This window comes from Giraffa tippelskirchi, chromosome 8 (genome assembly GCF_054371585.1).
Source record: "Giraffa tippelskirchi isolate mGirTip1 chromosome 8, T2T-mGirTip1v1.2.pri, whole genome shotgun sequence".
Classification (NCBI taxonomy): Eukaryota; Metazoa; Chordata; class Mammalia; order Artiodactyla; family Giraffidae; genus Giraffa; species Giraffa tippelskirchi.
Window position 1 is genome coordinate 11,652,246 of NC_137282.1, and position 19,424 is coordinate 11,671,669.

At 40.4% G+C, this 19,424-nt stretch overlaps 1 protein-coding gene across 14 annotated transcripts in view; it reads right to left on the minus strand.

Annotated features, from left to right (window-relative positions):
• Positions 1-172: 172 nt before the first annotated feature.
• Positions 173-19,424, minus strand: part of DDHD2 (DDHD domain containing 2) — a 30,533-nt gene continuing 11,281 nt past the window's right edge. For 7 of the 14 annotated variants that reach the window (XM_081524092.1, XM_081524093.1, XM_081524085.1 and 4 more), the window contains 7 exons: positions 17,598-17,708; positions 17,334-17,489; positions 16,977-17,079; positions 16,666-16,836; positions 15,788-15,950; positions 2,883-2,990; positions 173-2,122 (listed from right to left, as the gene is read on the minus strand). In XM_081524092.1, the coding sequence (XP_081380218.1) occupies positions 2,909-2,990; positions 15,788-15,950; positions 16,666-16,836; positions 16,977-17,079; positions 17,334-17,489; positions 17,598-17,708 (786 nt within the window). In that variant the 3' untranslated portion in view covers positions 173-2,122; positions 2,883-2,908. The remainder of the gene's footprint in view (positions 2,123-2,882; positions 2,991-15,787; positions 15,951-16,665; positions 16,837-16,976; positions 17,080-17,333; positions 17,490-17,597; positions 17,709-19,424) is intronic. The other 7 variants (XM_081524095.1, XM_081524096.1, XM_081524090.1 and 4 more) reach the window with 1 other exon arrangement.

A 19,424-nucleotide genomic window follows, 5' to 3' on the forward strand; every position in this document is an offset into this window, starting at 1 on the left:
AATATTTACCTTATAATCACCGTACTTTAACAGTCAAGGGGAAAAGAACCCCAATATCAGTTCTTTGCCCAGTACTTTTTTTAAACTTGTTTTAGTAACACAGAGGGGAGGAGAAATGGTTATTGTACTGATTCTCTTTGGTCTTTGATGGATGAGCCAGGTAGAAGTAGGCAACTGGTCAAATTGGTTTTATTTCAGTATTTACTAAAGTTTTAAATATAATCACATAAAAAACAAACATTTCAAAAAGTGCAAAATATTAGAAAGCTAATCAGTGTTATTAATCTTTCCATGCAAACACTCTCTCTTGCTGAAATAAGCAATACCTATTCTGCAGCTGGGAATATGTATAAAATGATACTCTACCAGAGTTTAAAAATAGGCTTGGTCAAGAGATTGCACATGATACAACTGAAGTAGTGCAAAAAAATATACAACTGAATAAGGAATTTAAGTCAAGCTTAGTACCCTGTGTAAGATGCATCCATGATACCAACACAGGGGGATACACAGGATATAAAGCTCTTTTCTAGTCACCTGCCCTTCACCACTAGGAAGGAAACACTTCTTAGTACAAACAGTGGTTTATCTAACAATCTGGGGTGATGCTGTTCATCTTTGGTTACAGGGACTCACTCTTGCTTGTCCTTTGGCTTACTCTTACAATTGACTTACTCTGTTAATAGGAAGAGTAAATTTAAATTTGAAGACAACAACTTGATGAAAGCTTCCCCTTTACATTGAATGCTACTTAATTCTCAGTAACCCTCATTTTGGTCTTGGAGTTTATGTAGTAAATACAGCATTTCATAGAGCTGAAACGTCTTGGTGGCTTGGTCAGCATTAGTCTGTAAGCAGATGGACACGGAGAGGCCAGGTTCTCACCAGTACCCCCAGCCTTATCTCTAGCGTGGTAGTAACATTCCCTCTGCTGTCACAGAGATGGCACGTGAATGTTACATGCCGGGGTCTACATTCGCCCCTCTCACTGGCACACTCTGACACTGACCGCAGCAGCTCTTCCTAGCTCCGCAGACCCAGGTTTCTCTTTCGGAATGAGGAACCTCTCCCCCTGGGCAGACCCACCCCTCCCCAAGCACTGCCTGTGCCAGGGCCTGTCCAGTTGCTCCCTACACTGCGGGGACTCAGAGGCGACAGTGTCTGTTTAAAGAGAACGGTCTTCAACACTCCCTTCACACAAGCAGATGTGGCAGATGGCTTTCACAAGTTGTTCCACCATGAACACACCACTAAAAGGTTTTATTCATTACTTCATAAGCGGTCAAAGCTGTGTAACTGCAGGTTTGTCAGCTTTTATAACTTGACCCTAAACTTGAGAACTAACAAATAACTAGGTTGGACTTATCTAGAGTCTCCCAGTTTGAATTATGATACTATATAAAAGAGCAGGTCTATGATATATAACATCTTTATAAAGATGTACCTGATGGAAACTAAACTGTCCACTTTAGACTCTTAGAGCAGCTCAAATAGCTGTAAAAACAATGAACAGCCTCTGTGAGTCCTAGCAACAAATCTTGTCAGTCAACTATAGAAAGTAAACAGTATTTATAATTTTAGTCTTTCTTCATACAGTACGTGTAAAAAACAAAAAGTTGGCTCAAAAGAATCTGACTGCCCACCAGTCTCCCTCCTTCACTTAGATTTGACCTTCCAACGCAGAGAACACCCATGACCATGAGCGGACCCAGAATGGCTTCTGAGTCTCAGGAGCCGACTACCAGATTAGAATATTCTCTAAAGATAAACAGTAACCTCCTAGAAAAATTTACACCCAACCCAAAACAAACTCAAGGCAGGCTTTATACCATCTCAAGTAATAAGCAATCGAGTGCAGTACGTCAATACCATCTGAGAGTTAAATCAAGATGCAGACTACCCGCAGCCATGAAGAAACAATGGCGAATGTTTCTGTGAAGCCAGTGGTAAAAAGTAACAGGGTCTTCCCTTTGCTTTTCCACTTGCTTCCAGAGAGGAAGATTATCTTCCCGAGACACCAGTGGTGAGTAAGTGGCAGGCAACATGCAGGGAACGACACAGCTGAGAGGAAAATGCGGGAACAAAGAGGCGGGTTTTCTGGGAAGGATCCCTCAGTGTCCATCTAGGGGAGAGAGTGGAAGAGAGGTCATCATGCTGGAAGGCAACCAGAGAGAATGCCAGAGTCTGACACACAAGCTTTCTAACTATTAATACACATATACAGGGCTGAGTAACGTAAATCCCAGGCTGGGCTGTCTGTACTTAAAGCTGAAACTGTTGTAACTGCAAAGAGATCAAACCAGTCCATCCTAAAGAACATCAACCCTGAATATTCACTGGAAAGGCTGATGCTGAAGCTCCAATACTTCGATGCCGGGAAAGACTGAAAGCAAAAGGAGAAGGAGGCGGCAGAGGACGAGATGGTTAGATGGCATCACCGACTCAATGGACATGAATTTGAGCAAACTCCAAGAGATAGTAGAGGACAGAGGAGGCTGGTGTGCTGCAGAACATGGAGTCGCAGAGTTGGACACAAATTAGCGACTGAACAACAATGTAAATCCCAGAATGGACTGTATGTACTTAAAGCTGTAAATGTTGTCATGGTAACTCGTAGATGGTCAGAACCATGAAGATTCTGAGTTTAGATCCTAAAATGACAAGTGTTATTGGACCAAGTTGCTAGCAAAACATACACTATCCTTTCTCTAAATGGCCTCCAGTGCTTTTTGCCCATGAATTTTAACCTGAGTCCCTCTAAAAATGAGTAATAACCTACATCTTGGTGACAAGCAACAAAAAGTACATTTCCAAGCAGCTTTTGAGGCTCCACATGTTAATATGTAGGAACAATGCTATGTACATGACATTTAAAAACTTACATTAAGCAGCCATAGGTGGTTCATTTTTACTGTAAAGGCTGATCAAGGAAGATACCCTGGGTTTGGTAGATTTCTTTGAGGACCAGCAATACTGTATCTTCAGACTCCCTGGAGAGAGAAAAGATTATGTTGTAAAAAGAAACTAACATTTGTACTAGGTGCTTTACATATACTATCTAACAATCTACACAACCACCTTACAAGTTCATTTTTTTTACTGTTTAAAAAAAACCTGGCTCAGAAGTGGTGTATCTGACAATGGCTTGGAAGGTAACTTAACAAAGAAGTTGTTAGGTTACCTTCTAACAAAGAAGTCTAGTGTTGTGTTCTGTAATATAAAAAAGCCAGTAGTAAATGACCAAGCCCTCCCTTCACAGAACTCATTCTTGGGACAACATGGAAGAGTCGTCCAATTCATCACCTTAATTTTTTAAATGTTGAGTCACCTTTTTTAAAGAAAAGCCAATACAATCATGTGGATAAAGATCAAAGATACAAAAGGATGTAATAATGAAGTCTCCTTCCCACTGTTTTTTAAACCACTAGTTCCCAACTTATGACAACTAATGTTATCAATTTCTTATGTATCTTCCAGATATTATTCAGTGTGTGTACAAGCAATTACTTATATCTGGTTCATCAAGAAATATGACTATAAAAATAACATTCATGGATTACCTTACAGGTATATGGCTCAAACACTTTTCTAGATCTGGGGTTTGACATTTTTTGAGTCATGGACCTATTTGAGAATCTAATGAAACCTATGGATTTCTCCCCAGAAAAGACATCATACACATATACTGTATACCCAAAATTGTAAGTAGAATTTCACTAGACTCGTAGACTTTTTCTGTCCCCTACAAGCTCTGCATGTGGACTGCAGGTTAAGAAATTCCTCCTATCCCATTGAGAGGAGATTAGCTAAACCAGATATTAAAATGATGTGATCCTGGTGCATAAATAAATGAGTCAATAGAAAAGAACAGAAAGTTCAGAAGTAAGACATAAAAACCCACAGAAATTTAATACAATGAAGTTAGAATCTCAAATCTATTAACAGTGTTTTCCAGACGGAGAGCCATCTGGAAAATGATCTGAATCAATTCACATCTTCTTACCAGGATAAATTTGAAGAGAATCAAAGATTTACATGTAAAAATGAAACCCTAAAATATCAGAATAAACCATGGTATAGAATTCTCTGGAGAACAAGGAAAATCTAAGCATGACACAAATTCCAGAAGCCAAAAAAGAAAAAAATAAATTTGACTACAAAAAAATCAAAATTTATACTTAGCAAAAAACCAGTGTACACAATGTTAAAGACAAACTGGGAAAAAGGTATTTACAACTCATATCACAGATTTTATCAATTAAAAAACCAACAATTCAATATAAAAGAGAATAAAGGGTATAGATAACTCCCCAAAAAGAAAATTAAAACAGTCCTTGAGTATATGTCAAGATAATCAACTTATAACAGGAGGAGGGCAATAATTACCGTGTGCGTGATACGTACACTAAAAGCCACAAAACACTGCTGAGAGAAACTAAAGACCACAATACACCGAGAGAGAGGACGTTTATGGGTCAGAAAACTCAGCATTATTAAGGTATCAGTTCTCCCCCAAAACTGATCCACAGATAAAATGCAATCACAATCAAAATCTCTAAAAAGCTTTTTGGTTGAAATTAACAAGTTCATTCTAAAATACATATGGAAATGCAAAGGACCTACAATACCTAAAATAACCACTAATAGGCACAACAAAGATGAAGGCCTTACAATACCTAATTTCAAGCCTTACTATAAAGCAGGACAGGGTTTTATTGACATAAAGACAAACAGATCAATGGAACAAAACAGAGCCAAGGCAATTCAACAATTTATCCATGTGAATAAACTTTTCAACAAATGTTGCTAGAATAACAGGAAAGCCACAGGCAAAACAATGAACTTCAATCCTTTCCTCACACCATATTTAAAAATTAACACAACCAAAATGGATCACAGACTTGAATGTAAAAGCTAAAATGACACAACTTCTAAAACTAAAGAGATAGTTAAGATTTGATGTTGGATTTGGGCTTCCCTGATAGCTCAGTTAGTAAAGAATCCACCTGCAATGCAGGAGACCCTAGTTCGATTCCTGGGTCTGGAAGATCCCCTGGAGAAGGGATAAACTATCCACTCCAGTATTCTGGCCTGGAGAATTCCATGGACTGTATAGGCCATGGGGTCGCAAAGAGTCAGACATGACTGAGTGACTTTCACTTTCACTTGGCAAAGACTTCCTATGTCAGAAAAGCACAAACATCAATAAACTGGACTTCATCAAAATAAATTTTTGCTCTTCAAAACATACATGCTAGACAAATGAAAAACCACATCGTGAGAGAAAAAAGTATCTGAAAAGGACTTGTAAATAAAGTATAGGAAAATCTTGAAACTTAATAATGAAATAATCCAATTTTTTAAATGGGCAAAAGATTTTAACAGACAATTCACCAAAAATGATGTATACAGATGGCAAGGGGGATCGATCAATGTGGCAGAGTAAGAAGACATGGAACTCACTCCTTGCCAACAAACAGATCAAAAATACATCTATATATGGAATAATTCTCATTGGAATCTGGCAGAAAAACTCCTATACAACCAAGGCTGTGAGAGAGATCCACATGTAATTGGGTAGGAGAGGAAGAAAAGTGATCAGCACCTGTGCCCCTGAGAGGGGACTCGGAGGAATAACAACACTGGGGCAGAGACCCATCCCGGGGAGTGAACAGTGAGAGCCTCAGGTTGGATGCTGCAGGCCTGGGGTCCTAACTGGGGGAGATAAACCGCCAGTGGCTGTCTGGAGGGCAGGCGGGACTAGCAGGAGGGCTGTGGGAGAGAGGAGGGAGGGTGTGTGTGTGTCTGTGTGTGTGTGCTGGCTTGTGTACCCCCCCAGGGAGAGCAGGGCAGACGGTGCGGTTGGACGAGTGCTCTAGTGGCTGCCAGGCTCCCCGCCTGGGCACACACCTCTGCTCCGCGTCCTCCACCAGGCTCTGCACAGCGTCTAGGGCAACCTGGCCCTGGGGCGGAGCCTGGGTGGTGGCAGCAGTCATGGTTGGCACTTACTCAAGTGGCATGTCAGAAGGAGCCTAGAACTCTGACAGCAGCCTCTACCCCACAGCTCCTGCAGGATATACACGGAGACTCCACACAGGCCCCAGGGACCCTGAAGGGCGGCCCCATGACAAGACGGGTGGTGGAGGCTGGGCACGGTGATGGGCTGTGAGGGGGAAGGCGGACATGCACGTGAGGTTGCGTGTGAGCAGAGCGAGGGAACAAGTACAGCTCCGGCGGGCAGACAGCTCAGACCTCTGCCTGCAGAGGGTCCATGTGGGTGCCACTTTGGTCACTACTTCCTGGCTCTGGGGCAAGGCTTCCAACCCAGGGAGAGGGGAAAACACACACCCACAGGGAACACAGAAACCCACAGGGAACAGAGCCAGCCTGGGCCCGACCCTTGGCTCCAGCAACTTGGATCAGATCCTGTCCCCAACAGCAGGGTGCAAGCCACTGGGCAGGGGCAAGGTCTGCCTCACACCCAGCTCCAGCCCTGCCCTCTGCTGAGGTGATAGCTGAGGAAATCCAGCTCTCCCAGTGGAGACACTGGGCACATGCAATCTGTATAAGGACGCTCCCACATCAGAACACCCCTTTTAAGACCACAAGAGGTAACTGTTTCACCTAAATTCACAGTGACAGAAAGTTAAGCAAAATAAAAACGCAGAGGAACTGCTCTCAATTGGAACAAGAGAAAAAAAACCCTGAAAAAACAAATAATGAAACAGAAATAAACAATTTACCAGGTTAAGAATCCAGAAAATTGTTAATAAAAATGTTAGTTGTATTTAGGGAAAAGAATAGATGAACATAGAATTTTAAAAAGGAACTAGATAATATTAAAAAAGACCCAACCTGAAGAGAAGAATTCAATAGCTGCAAAAAGAAAAAAAAGAAACACACTAAAAGGAATGAATAGCAGACTAAGTGATACAAAAAAACACATATATGATCAGAAAGACAGATTAATGGAAATCATCCAATCAGAACAGCAAAAAGAAAAACAGATTTTAAAAAATGAAATCAGTATAAGAAATCTCTGAAATAACTTTAAATAACCAACATTCACATTATAGGGTCCCAGAAGGAGAAGACAGAGAGCAGAGCATCGAAAATGCAGTTGAGGTAATTATGGCTGAAAACTCTCCAAACCTGAAGGAAAGAAGATATTCAGCAACAGGAAGCACAGAGGGCCCCAAACAAGTTGAACCAATGGAAACCCACACCAAGAGATAACATAATTAAAATGGCAAAAGGTAGAGAGAGGCTTCTAAAGGCAGCAAAAAAAAAAAAAGAAAACAGAATCCCCACCCATAAGACTATTAGCTGATTTCTCTGCAGAAACCATGCAGGCCAGAAGGGAGTGGCATGATCTGCAACCTAGAGTACTCTGCCCAGCAAGATTACCATTTAGAACTGAAAGAGAGATAAAGAAGTTCTCAGACAAGCAAAAATTGAAACATTTCATCAATACTAAACCTACTCTAAAAGAAATGTTAGTGGGTTTTCTCTAAGTGGAAAAGAAGTTAGAACCTAAAGAGAACGGAACATTTCAATAGGAAAGGCAAACAGAGTAAGGACTGAGGACCAACCACTTAACTAAGCAGTATGAAGATTAAAAGACAAAAAGCTGTGAAAGCAGCTGTACTACAATAAACAGTTAAGGGATAAACACGAAACAGGAAGACATAAAATACGACATCAAAATATGCAGGAGGGGAATAGAAATGTAGAATGTTCAGAATGTGTTTGAACTTATACGACTGCCAGTTTAAAACAAGGAGATATAGGCCAACATATATGAACCTCATGGTAATCACAAATTAAAAAAAAACCACAACAAATACACAAAAACTGAAAAGAAAGGAATACAAGCATACTGCTAAATAAAATCATTAAACCACAAAGTGTTAGTCGCTGAGTCATATCTGACTCTGTGACCCCATGGACTGTAGCCCACCAGGCTCCTCTGTCCATGGGATGCTCCAGGCAAGAATACTGGAGTGGGTTGCCATTCCCTTCTCCAGAGGATCTTCTGGATCCAGGAATTGAACCCAGGTCTCTCGCACTGCAGGCAGATTCTTTACCATCTGAGTCACCAGAGAAGCTTCCTAAACCACAAAGGAAGAAACAAAAAGAACAGAGAACTACAAAACAACTGGAAAACAATTAATAAAATGGCAATAAGTACACATCTCTATCAGTAATTACTTTAAAAGTCAATGGGCTAAATATTCCTATCAGACAAAATAGACTTTACAACAACAGCTATAACAGAAGACAAAGAAGGGCATTCTATAATGATAAAGGGATCAATACAAGAACAAGCCATAACATTTAACATATATGCATCCAAGACAGGAGCACCTCAACATGTAAAGCAAATACTAACACACCTAAAGGGAGAAACTGACAATAACACAGTAATCGTAGGGGACTTTAACATTCCACTTTCATCAATGGACAGATCATCCAGACAGGAAATCTATAAGGCAACAGTGGCCTTAAATGACACATTATAGATGATTTGAACATACTGGATATCTACAAGGACATTATGTCCAAAGATAGCAGAATACAGACTTTTTTTCCCCAAGTGCACATGAAATGTTCTCCAGAACAGATCACATGTTAAGAGGATAGAAATTATGCCAAGCATTTTTTCCAACCACAATAGTATGAAACTAGAAATCAATTACAGAAAGAAAAACGGGAAAAGAACACACACGTGGAGATTAAATGATATGCTACTAAAATAACAACGGGTCAATAGGGAAATCAAAAAGGAAACCAGAAAATACCTTGAGACAAATAAAAATGGAAACACGACTCTCCAAAAATCTATGGGATGCAGAAAAAACAGATCCAAGAGAGAAGCTTATAGTGATACAGGCCTTCCTTATTTCCTTGAGAAATAAGAAAAATCTCAAACAAAGCTACCACCTAAAGGAATTAGCAAAAGAAAACGATCCAAAGTCAGCAGAAGCAAGGGAATAATAAAGATCAGAGAGAGAATAAATAAAATATCTTAAAGAAAAAAAAACAATAGGGCTTTGCTGGTGGATCAGTGGTAAAGAATTCCCCTGCCAAAGCAGGAGACACAATCCCTGGTCTACTACGCCTGTGCTCTAAGAGCCCTGAAACTGCAGCTACTGCATCCAGGTGCTGCAACTACTGCAGCCCGTGTGCCTTTGAGCCCACGCTCCGCAATAAGCAGCTGCCACAATGAGAAGCCCATGCACTGCAACGAAGGGTAGCCCCTGCTTGCCACAACTAGAGAAAAGCCAGTGCAGTAATGAAGAGCCAGCTCAGCCATAAACAAATAAATACAAAATTTTAAAAACCAGTAGAAAATATCAATGAAAACAAGAGTTAGTTTCTTGAAAAGATAATCAAAAACTGGTAACCTTTAGCCAGGCTCGCCAAGAAGAGAGAGAGAACCCAAAATAATCAAAATAAGAAATGAAAGAGGAGAAATTACAACTGATACCACAGAGATAGAAAACCATAAGAGGATATTATCAATGGTCATATTCCAGCAAATTGGACAATCTAGAAGAAACAGACAAATTTCTAAAAAAAACGTAAAAATTGGCAAGACTGAAATCAATAAGAAACAGACCATCTAAACAGACCAAACACTAGTAGTGAAATTGTATTTGTAATTTAAAAAACTCACAGGAGGCTTCCCTGGTGGCTCAGTGGTGAAGAATCTGCCTGCCAATGCAGGAGACACAGGTTCGATCCCTGGTCCAGGAGGATTCCACATGCCTCAGAGCAACTAAGCCTGTGCATCACAGCTACTGAGCCTGTGCTCTAGAGCCCAGGAGCCGCAACTGCTGAAGCCCGTGCGGCCTAGAGCCCATGCTTCGAGACAAGAGAAGCCACCGCAATGAGAAGCCCACACGCTGCAACTAGAGAAAAGCCCGCGCAGCAACAGAAACCCAGCACAGCCAAAAGTAACTAGCAAAAATTATATATTAAAAAAACCCAAAACTCCAAGGAAACAAAAGTCCAGGACCAGCTTCCCAAGGGGATTCTAGCAAACTACAAAGAAGATTTAACACTCATCCTTTTTAAACTATTCCAAAAAATTGAAGAGGAAGAAACTCTCTCAAATGCAATCTATGAGGCCATCATTATCCTGATACCCAAATCAGACCAATACACTACAAAAAAGGAAAACTACAGGCCAATGTCTTTGGTGAATATAGATGCAAAACTCCTCAACAAAATATTATAACAAACAATCCAAAAAAATAAAAGATCATACATGATGATCAAGTGGGATTTATCCCAGGGACACAAAGATGCTTCAATATTCACAATTCAGTGTGATACACCACATAAACAAAAGGAAGGACAAAAATCACATGATCATCTTAACAGATACAGAAATAGCATTTAATAAAATTAAATATACATTGACAAAACTTCTCCAAGTTGGTATAAAGAAAACACACCTTAACATAATAAAGATTGTTTATGACAAACCCACAGCTAACATCATACACAACAATGAAAAGCTGAAAGTCTTTCTTCCAAATTCAAGAACAAGACAAAGATGCCCACTCTTGCTTCTTCGATGTAACAAAAATAGTACTGGAAGTCCAAGCCACAACAATCAGAGGAAGGGAAGGGAGGAAGGAAGAAAAAGCACCCATGTTGGAAGGGAGGAAGTAAAACTGTCACTATTTACAGACAACATCGACGTGATACATTATACAGAAAAACCTAAAGCCTCCACCAAAAAGCTATTAGAACAAATGAATTCAGTAAACTTGCAGGATACAAGACTAATATACAGAAAACTAATGCTTTTCTATACGATATTAATGAACTATCAAAAAGTAAAAAAAATTTAAAAATCCCATTTAAAATTACATCAAAAAGAATAAAATGCCCTAGGAATAAACTTAACCAAGGCAATGAAAGCCTATACTCTGAGAATTATAAAACGCTGAGGAAGGAAACTAAAGATGATATAAAGAAGTGAAAAGATATTTTGTGCTCTTGGATCAGAAGGATTAATATTATTAAAATGGCCATACTACCCAAAGCAATCTACACACTTAATGTAATCCCTACTGAAAAAAAAAAAAAAAAATCCCTACTGAAATACCCATGACATTTTGCACAGAACTAGCACAATAATCCTAAAATTTATACAGAATCACAAAAGGCCCTATATTGTCAAAGCTATCCTCCCAGACTTTGGACTATACTACAAACCTACAGTTATCAAAACACATTAGTACTGGCACAAAAACAGACACACAGGACAATGGAACAGAATACAGAGCCCAGAAATAAACCGACCAACCCACAGTCAACTAATCCACAACAAAGGAGGTAAGAACATGCAATGGAGAAAAGACAATTTCTTTGGTAAGTGGTGCTGGGAAAACTGGACAGCAACATGTAAAAGAATGACATAAAATCTCTGCACACCATATACAAAAATAAACTCATAAAGGATTAAACATCTAAACACAAGAGTGGAAACCACAAACCTCCTAGAAGAGAACACGGGCAGAACACTCTTTGATATAAATCATAGCAAAATATTTTGGGTCTGTCTTTCAAAGCAAAAATAAGCAAATGGAACCTAATTAATCCATAAAAGCTTTTTGCCAGCAGAGGAAACCATACACAAGATTAAACCAAAAGCTACTGAATGAGAGAAAATATCTGCAAATGATATGAGCAATAAGGGGCTAATATTCAAAATAAATAAACAGCTCATAAAACTCAATATCAAAAAAGTTCCCAAATAACCCAATCAAAAAATAGGCAGAAGACTGAAGAGGCATTTTTCCAAAGAAGATATACAAATGGATAATGGGCACATGAAAAGGTGGTCAATATCACTATTCCTCAGGGAAATGCAATTCAAAACCAAAATGAAACATTACCTCTCACCCGTCAGAATGGCTGTCATCAAAAAGAACACAAATAATAAATGTTGGCAAGGATGTGGAAAAAACAGAACTCTAATCTACTGCTGGTGGCAATGTAAACTGGTACAGACAGTGTAGAACACAGTATAGAGGCTTCTCAAAAAAAAAAAAATAGAACTATCATCAGTTCAGTTCAGTTCAGTCGCTCAGTCGTGTCCGACTCTTTGCGACCCCATGAATCACAGCACGCCAGGCCTCCCTATCCATCACCAACTCCCGGAGTTTACCTAAACCCATGTCCATCGAGTAGGTAATGCCATCCAACTGTCTCATCCTCTGTCACCCCCTTCTCCTCCTGACTCCAACCCTTCCCAGCATTAGGGTCTTTTCCAATGAGTCAACTCTTCGCATCAGGTGGCCAAAGTATTGAAGTTTCACCTTCAACATCAGTCCTTCCAATGAACACCCAGGACTGATCTCCTTTAGGATGGACTGGTTGGATTTCCTTGCAGTCCAAGGGACTCTCAAGAGTCTTCTCCAACACCACAGTTCAAAAGCATCAATTCTGCAGTGTTCAGCTTTCTTCACCATCCAACTCTCACATCCATACACAACCACTGGAAAAACCATAGCCTTGACTAGACAGACCTTTGTTGGCAAAGTAATGTCTCTGCTTTTTAATATGCTGTCTAGGTTGGCCATAACCTTCCTTCCAAGGAGTAAGCGTCTTTTAATTTCATGGCTGCAACCACCATCAGCAGTGATTTTGGAGCCCAAAAAAATTAAGTCTGACACTGTTTCCACTGTTTCCCCATCTATTTCCCATGAAGTGATGGAACCAGATGCCATGATCTTAAGTTTTCTGAACGTTGAGCTTTAAGCCAACTTTTTCACTCTCCTCTTTCACTTTTATCAAGAGGCTCTTTAGTTCTTCTTCACTTTCAGCCATAAGGGTGGTGTCATCTGCATATCTGACATTATTGATATTTCTCCCAGCAATCTTGATTCCAGCTTGTGTTTCTTTCAGCCCAGCATTTCTCATGATATACTCTGCATATAAGTTAAATAAGCAGGGTGACAATATTCAGCCTTGATGTACTCCTTTTCCTATTTGGAACCAGTCTGTTGTTCCAGGTCCAGTTCTAACTGTTGCTTCCTGACCTGCATACAGGTTTCTCAAGAGACAGGTCAGATGGTCTGGTATTCCCATCTCTTTCAGAATTTTCCAGTTTATTGTGATCCACACAGTCAAAGGCTTTGGCATAGTCAATAAAGCAGAAATAGACGGTTTTCTGGAACTCTCTTGCTTTTTCGATGATCCAGCACATGTTGGCAATTTGATCTCTGGTTCCTCTGCCTTTTCTAAAACCAGCTTGAACATCTGGAAGTTTACGGTTCACGTATTGCTGAAGCCTGGCTTGGAGAATTTTGAGCATTACTTTACTAGCATGTGAGATGAATGCAATTGTGTGGTAGTTTGAGCATTCTTTGGCATTGCCTTTCTTTGAGATTGGAATGAAAACTGACCTTTTCCAGTCCTGTGGCCACTGCTGAGTTTTCCAGATTTGCTGGCATATTGAGCGCAGCACTTTCACAGCATCATCTTTGAGGATTTGAAATAGCTCAACTGGAATTCCATCACCTCCACTAGCTGTGTTCGTAGTGATGCTTTCTAAGGCCCACTTGACTTCACATTCCAGGATGTCTGGCTCTGGGTGAGTGATCACACCATCATGATTATCTGGGTCATGAAGATCTTTTTTGTACAGTTCTTCTGTGTATTCCTGCCACCTCTTCTTAATATCTTCTGCTTCTGCTAGGTCCATACCATTTCTGTCCTTTATCGAATCCATCTTTGCATGAAATGTTCCCTTGGTATCTCTCATTTTCTTCAAGAGATCTCTAGTCTTTCCCATTCTGTTGTTTTCCTCTATTTCTTTGCATTGATCGCTGAGGAAGGCTTTCTTATCTCTCCTTGCTATTCTTTGGAACTCTGCATTCAGATGGGAATATCTTTCCTTTTCTCCTTTGCTTTTTGCTTCTCTTCTTTTCCCAGCTATTTGTAAGGCCTCCTCAGACAGCCATTTTGCTTTTTTGCATTTCTTTTCCATGGGGATGGTTTTAATCTCTGTCTCCTGTACAATGTCACGAACCTCTGTCCATAGTTTATCAGGCACTCTATCAGATCTAGTCCCTTAAATCTATTTGTCACTTCCACTGTATAATCATAAGGGGTTTGATTTAGGTTATACGTGAATGGTCCAGTGGTTTTCCCTACTTTCTTCAATTTAAGTCTGAATTTGGCAATAAGGAGTTCATGATCTGAGCCACAGTCTGCTCCCGGTCTTGTTTTTGCTGACTGTTTAGAGCTTCTCCATCTTTGGCTGCAAAGAATATAATCAATCTGATTTCGGTGTTGACCATCTGGTGATGTCCATGTGTAGAGTCTTCTCTTGTGTTGTTGAAAGAGGGTGTTTGCTATGACCAGTGCGTTCTCTTGGCAAAACTCTATTAGCCTCTGCTCTGCTTCATTCTGTATTCCAAGGCCAAACTTGCCTGTTATGCCAGGTGTTTCCTGACTTCCTACTTTTGCATTCCAGTCCCCTATAATGAAAAGGACATCTTTTTTGGGTGTTAGTTCTAAAAGGTCTTGTAGGTCTTCATAGAACCGTTCAAGTTCAGTTTCTTCAGCGTTACTGGTCGAGGCAGGCCATTATATCTACTACTGTGGGCAGGAATCCCTTAGAAGAAATGGAGTAGCCATCATGGTCAACACAAGAGTCCAAAATGCAGTACTTTGATGCAATCTCAAAAACGACAGAATGATCTCTGTTTGTTTCCAAGAACTATCATATGATCCAGCAATTCCACTCCTTGGCATATATCCAGAAAAAATGAAAACACTAACTTGAAAAGATATATGCACCCCAGTGTTCACAGCCACACTATTCACAATAACTAAGATATGGAAGCAACCTAAGCATCCATCAACAGACAAATAAATAAAGATGTGGTACATATCTACAATGGCATAATACACAGCCATAAAAAATAACAGAATTCTGCCATTTGCAGCAACATGGATGGACCTAAAGAATATTATGCTTAGTGAAGTTAAGTCCTCATTGTATCACAGGTATCTGATAGATGTAGAAAAAGCAGGATAGGGCAGTGCTCATTTGGGATTAGAATGATGGCTTATTCATAATTATTAATACAAAATAGCATAATCATGTCATTTGAAGTTTCAACCAAGGAAGACAAATGGATAACAGGCACATGAAAAGGTACTCAACATCATAATCCTCATGGAAATTCAAAACCACAATGAAATGTCCCCTCACACCTTTCAGAATGGCTGTCATTAAAAAAAGTAATAATAATAAATGTTGTTAAAAATAAACACAAATAATAAATATTTGGTCTTAAGGCTGAGCACTGAAGGCTTAATAAACAAAGAAGGCTGAGCGCCAAAGAATTGATGCTTTTGAACTGTGGTGTTGGAGAAGACTCTTAAGAGTCCCTTGGACTACAAGGAAATCCAACCAGTCAATCTTAAAGGAAATCAATCCTGAATATTCATTGGAAGGACTGATGCTGAAGCTGAAGTTCCAATACTTTGGCCACCTGATGGGAAGAACTGACTCGTTGGAAAAGCCCCTGATGCTGGGGAAGATTGAAGGCAGGAGGAAAAGGGGATAAGAGAGGATGAAATGGTTGGATGGCATCACCGACTCAATGGACATGAGTCTGAGCAAGCTCCGACAGTTGGTGATGGACAGGGAGGCCTGGCATGCTGCAGCCCATGGGGTCGCAAAGAGTCGGACACAACTGAACGACAGAACTGAAGACAAAAAAAAAAACCCAAAACAAAAACAAACACTTACCAGTAGCACAGATGGCTTTGTAAAGCAAATAAATATTCATTAAAACTTTCAATGGGCTTCTCCTGTAGCACATAGTCAATGCGCTGGCCTCCATTCAGCATTCCCACATGGATGGGGGGGGCTTCCTCTTTCACTGGCACAGGGTTCTCTTCTGTGTTAACATCTGGATGTGAAGGAACCATGGTCAGAATACAGAAGCTTCCAGCCCTCCAAGGCTGTCCTTATCTCCCCTCACACTCCAGCCACAGCAGAGGACGAGCTACTCTGCTCAGAAAGCTCTCTCATCTCCTCTCAATGCCCTTAAAGCTTGTTCTCAAGCCACACTGATTTTACCCAATCCCCTCTTTCCTATACCTTTGACGGCTAATTCCATTTACCTTTGGTTTACAAACTAAATGCAAGCAGGGTTAGATCTCCTTAGGCAGTTGAAAAGAAACTCTTTTTGCAGTTAAAGCAAAAGAGTACAGTATTAACTGTGAAATCAAGAGAAGTGTCCTAGCTAGTCCCCAGCCAGGAAAATAAAACTGACCCATGAATACACAGACATTCCCCGGTAAAAGCAAGGTTCTTCACGGTGTAGGCTCTTATCATCACTGCCACAGTGCCCGAGTGGGGAATGGTTTAAAGCCTGGTTACTAGATGCTCAGCTTCTCTTAACACTTTCCCTCACAAATAATGTGTTTCCACAATTTGTGGCTATTTGATGACAGAAACAAAACCAGCAGAGCTGAAGGTCCAGTAGGACTCACAGTCTAGTGTTGGTTCTCAACAATAACAAAGGGAAAGTTAAGAAGACCCTAGGAGAATAAGAACCAGACTTCAGGGAGTCCCTCTTATCTGGCCTGGTGCAGGTAATCACTGTGTACAGTGTCACTGACCACTAGGTTTCTCTGAATTTGCCTCAGGTTCTGCTTCTGTTTCTTCCGCAGTTTCTGAAGCCTGTAAGGCAGGGTGTGGAGCTCTGGTGAAAGACTTCCAGGCCATCCGCAGCGAACCTAGCAAGTTATTCTTAAGGTCCATGCTCATCCTGGTCAAGCCCTCTCTCAGTTCTGAAACACATGTGAAAAACAACACTAAATAGTTTACAGAGGTAAAAGGGCTCAACATAGCTAAGCAAAGTGAATGACGTCCAGTCAGCCTGCACTGACCAGAAGGTCTACAATTATCAGGTTCTGGACTCAAGACATACCTAAGTGCATCCGCTTCCTGCCTTTATGATGTGGGATCAGCATTGGCTCAAATTCCACTCCCGGGACCACCATTGGTTCAATCCTATAGGCCACAGGATCAAACTAAATGGAGAAAACAATAGTTACATATACCTCTGCTGATCATAATGATGGTCTCAGGAATAAGAATAATTATAAGCTCATTTATTTTTAAATGTACTTGTTCTGCCCCCTTCACTTCCAGATTCATATTATAAACTTTCTCATTAGTACAAAATAGTATAGAAAAAAGTAAATCAACACAAGAGACTATCATATGCTCTTTACCAATAAGCCCTAACATTAAGGTAAAATCACAAGAGCTGGCCAATGCTTACAGGGTGATAAATATTGAAGAAACCTTTGCATGTTGGAAATCTGTAGTTGGGGTCAATTCTTTTTAGTCCCCGGACAGTAAGGAACATTCCAATGGGAGATCCAAAGGCAAAGAATATTTCTGGTTTATAGATAAGCCGGGGGTATTTTACAGGCACCTGGATGAAGGAAATAAAAGCATCTCTTATTGATAATAAAAGTTACCTCTGTTCCTACAATACCAATGGCAAACAATAAAATGACCAAAGAGAATGAGTACTGTTTACCTGCCCAATGCCGACGTCCAGACCATTAGTACTACTGTAGAACTCCGACTCTTTGGGGATATTAGACATATTTGCCCCTGCAGGTGATTGCGGGGTTGGCCTATTAACACCCTAAAGAATAAAAAATAGTTCTGTGGAGCTTCTAAGTAGTAAAAATATCCAAAGGATTATACAGTTTTCTACTGGTTTAAAAGGATGCTTGGGAGGGTTTTGAAACGACAGCCAACAATTTTAAGAAGAATCTCTCAGAAAAAAAAATAAAGCTAATGAAAACCAAAGCTGCCTTAAATTATGAATTGATATCCCTACATGCTCTGAACATGTAGCAACAGTTAGAACTGGACATGGAACAACAGACTTGTTCCAAATAGGAAAAGGAGTACGTCAAGGCTGAATATTGTCACCCTGCTTATTTAACTTATATGCAGAGTATGTCAAGAGAAACGCTGGGCTGGAAGAAGCACAAGCTGGAACCAAGATTGCTGGAAGAAATACCAATACCCTCAGATATGTAGACGACACCACTCTTATGGCAGAAAGTGAAGAGGAACTAAAAAGCTTCTTGATGAAAGTGAGGGAAGAGAGTGAAAAAGTTGGCTTAAAGCTCAACATTCAGAAAACTAAGATCATGGCATCCGGTCCCATCACTTCATGGCAAATAGATGGGGAGACAGTGGAAACAGTGTCAGACTTTATTTTTTGGGGCTCCAAAATCACTGCTGATGGTGATTGCAGCCATGAAATTAAAAGACGCTTACTCCTTGGAAGGAAAGTTATGACCAACCTAGATAGCATATGAAAAAGCAGAGACATTATTTTGTCAACAAAGGTCCGTCTAGTCAAGGCTATGGTTTTTCCAGTGGTCTTGTATGGATGTGAGAGTTGGACTATAAAGAAAGCTGAGCCCCAAAGAATCGATGCTTTTGAACTGTGGTGCTGGAGAAGACTCTTGAGAGTCCCTTGGACTGCAAGGAGATCCAACCAGTCCATCCTAAAGGAGATCAGTCCTGGGTGTTCATTGGAAGGACTGATGTTGAAGCTGAAACTCCAATACTTTGGCCACCTGATGCGAAGAGTTCACTCATTGGAAAAGACCCTGATGCTGGGAAGGATTGGGAGCAGGAGGAGAAGGGGATGACAGAGGATGAGATGGCTGGATGGCATCACTGACTCGATGGACATGGGTTTGGGTAAACTCCGGGAGTTGGTGATGGACAGGGAGGTCTGGCATGCTGTGATTCAAGGGGTTGCAGAGTCGGACATGACTGAGCGACTGAACTGAACTGACATGCTCTGAAATGACGAAAGCTGTACAAAGCCATCTGGGTAGTAACTGAAATTTTGAGCAACCATCATGAGAGAAAAAGACAGCAAAGCACTGTGGGATGCTGGGGGCTGCTGAAGAGTTCAGTGAAGTGCTATGCCTTTGTAATCAAAGCAAACAGTATGTCTCTATCAGCCTTAAATCAGAACCAAGCAACCTGCTAAATGGTTGAAAGATAATCAACTAGGCTATGGAAAAGAATTCAGTGGCCAAAACTACTCAGTGCATAAGTACTGTTACACATGGTTATACCCTGAGTACATTATGCCAAGTGAAAGAAGCCAGTCACAAAAGGCCACAGATCGTATAACTCCATTTATATGAAATATCCAGAATAAGAAAATACACACAGAGAGAAAATAGATCAGTGGCTCACAGGAGGGAGGAATGGGGAGTGACTGCTACTGAATATGATGTTTCTTTTTACGGTGATGGGAATGTTTCAGAATTTGATAGTGGTAATGATTATTCAACTCTGAATATATCAAGACCCACTGAATTTT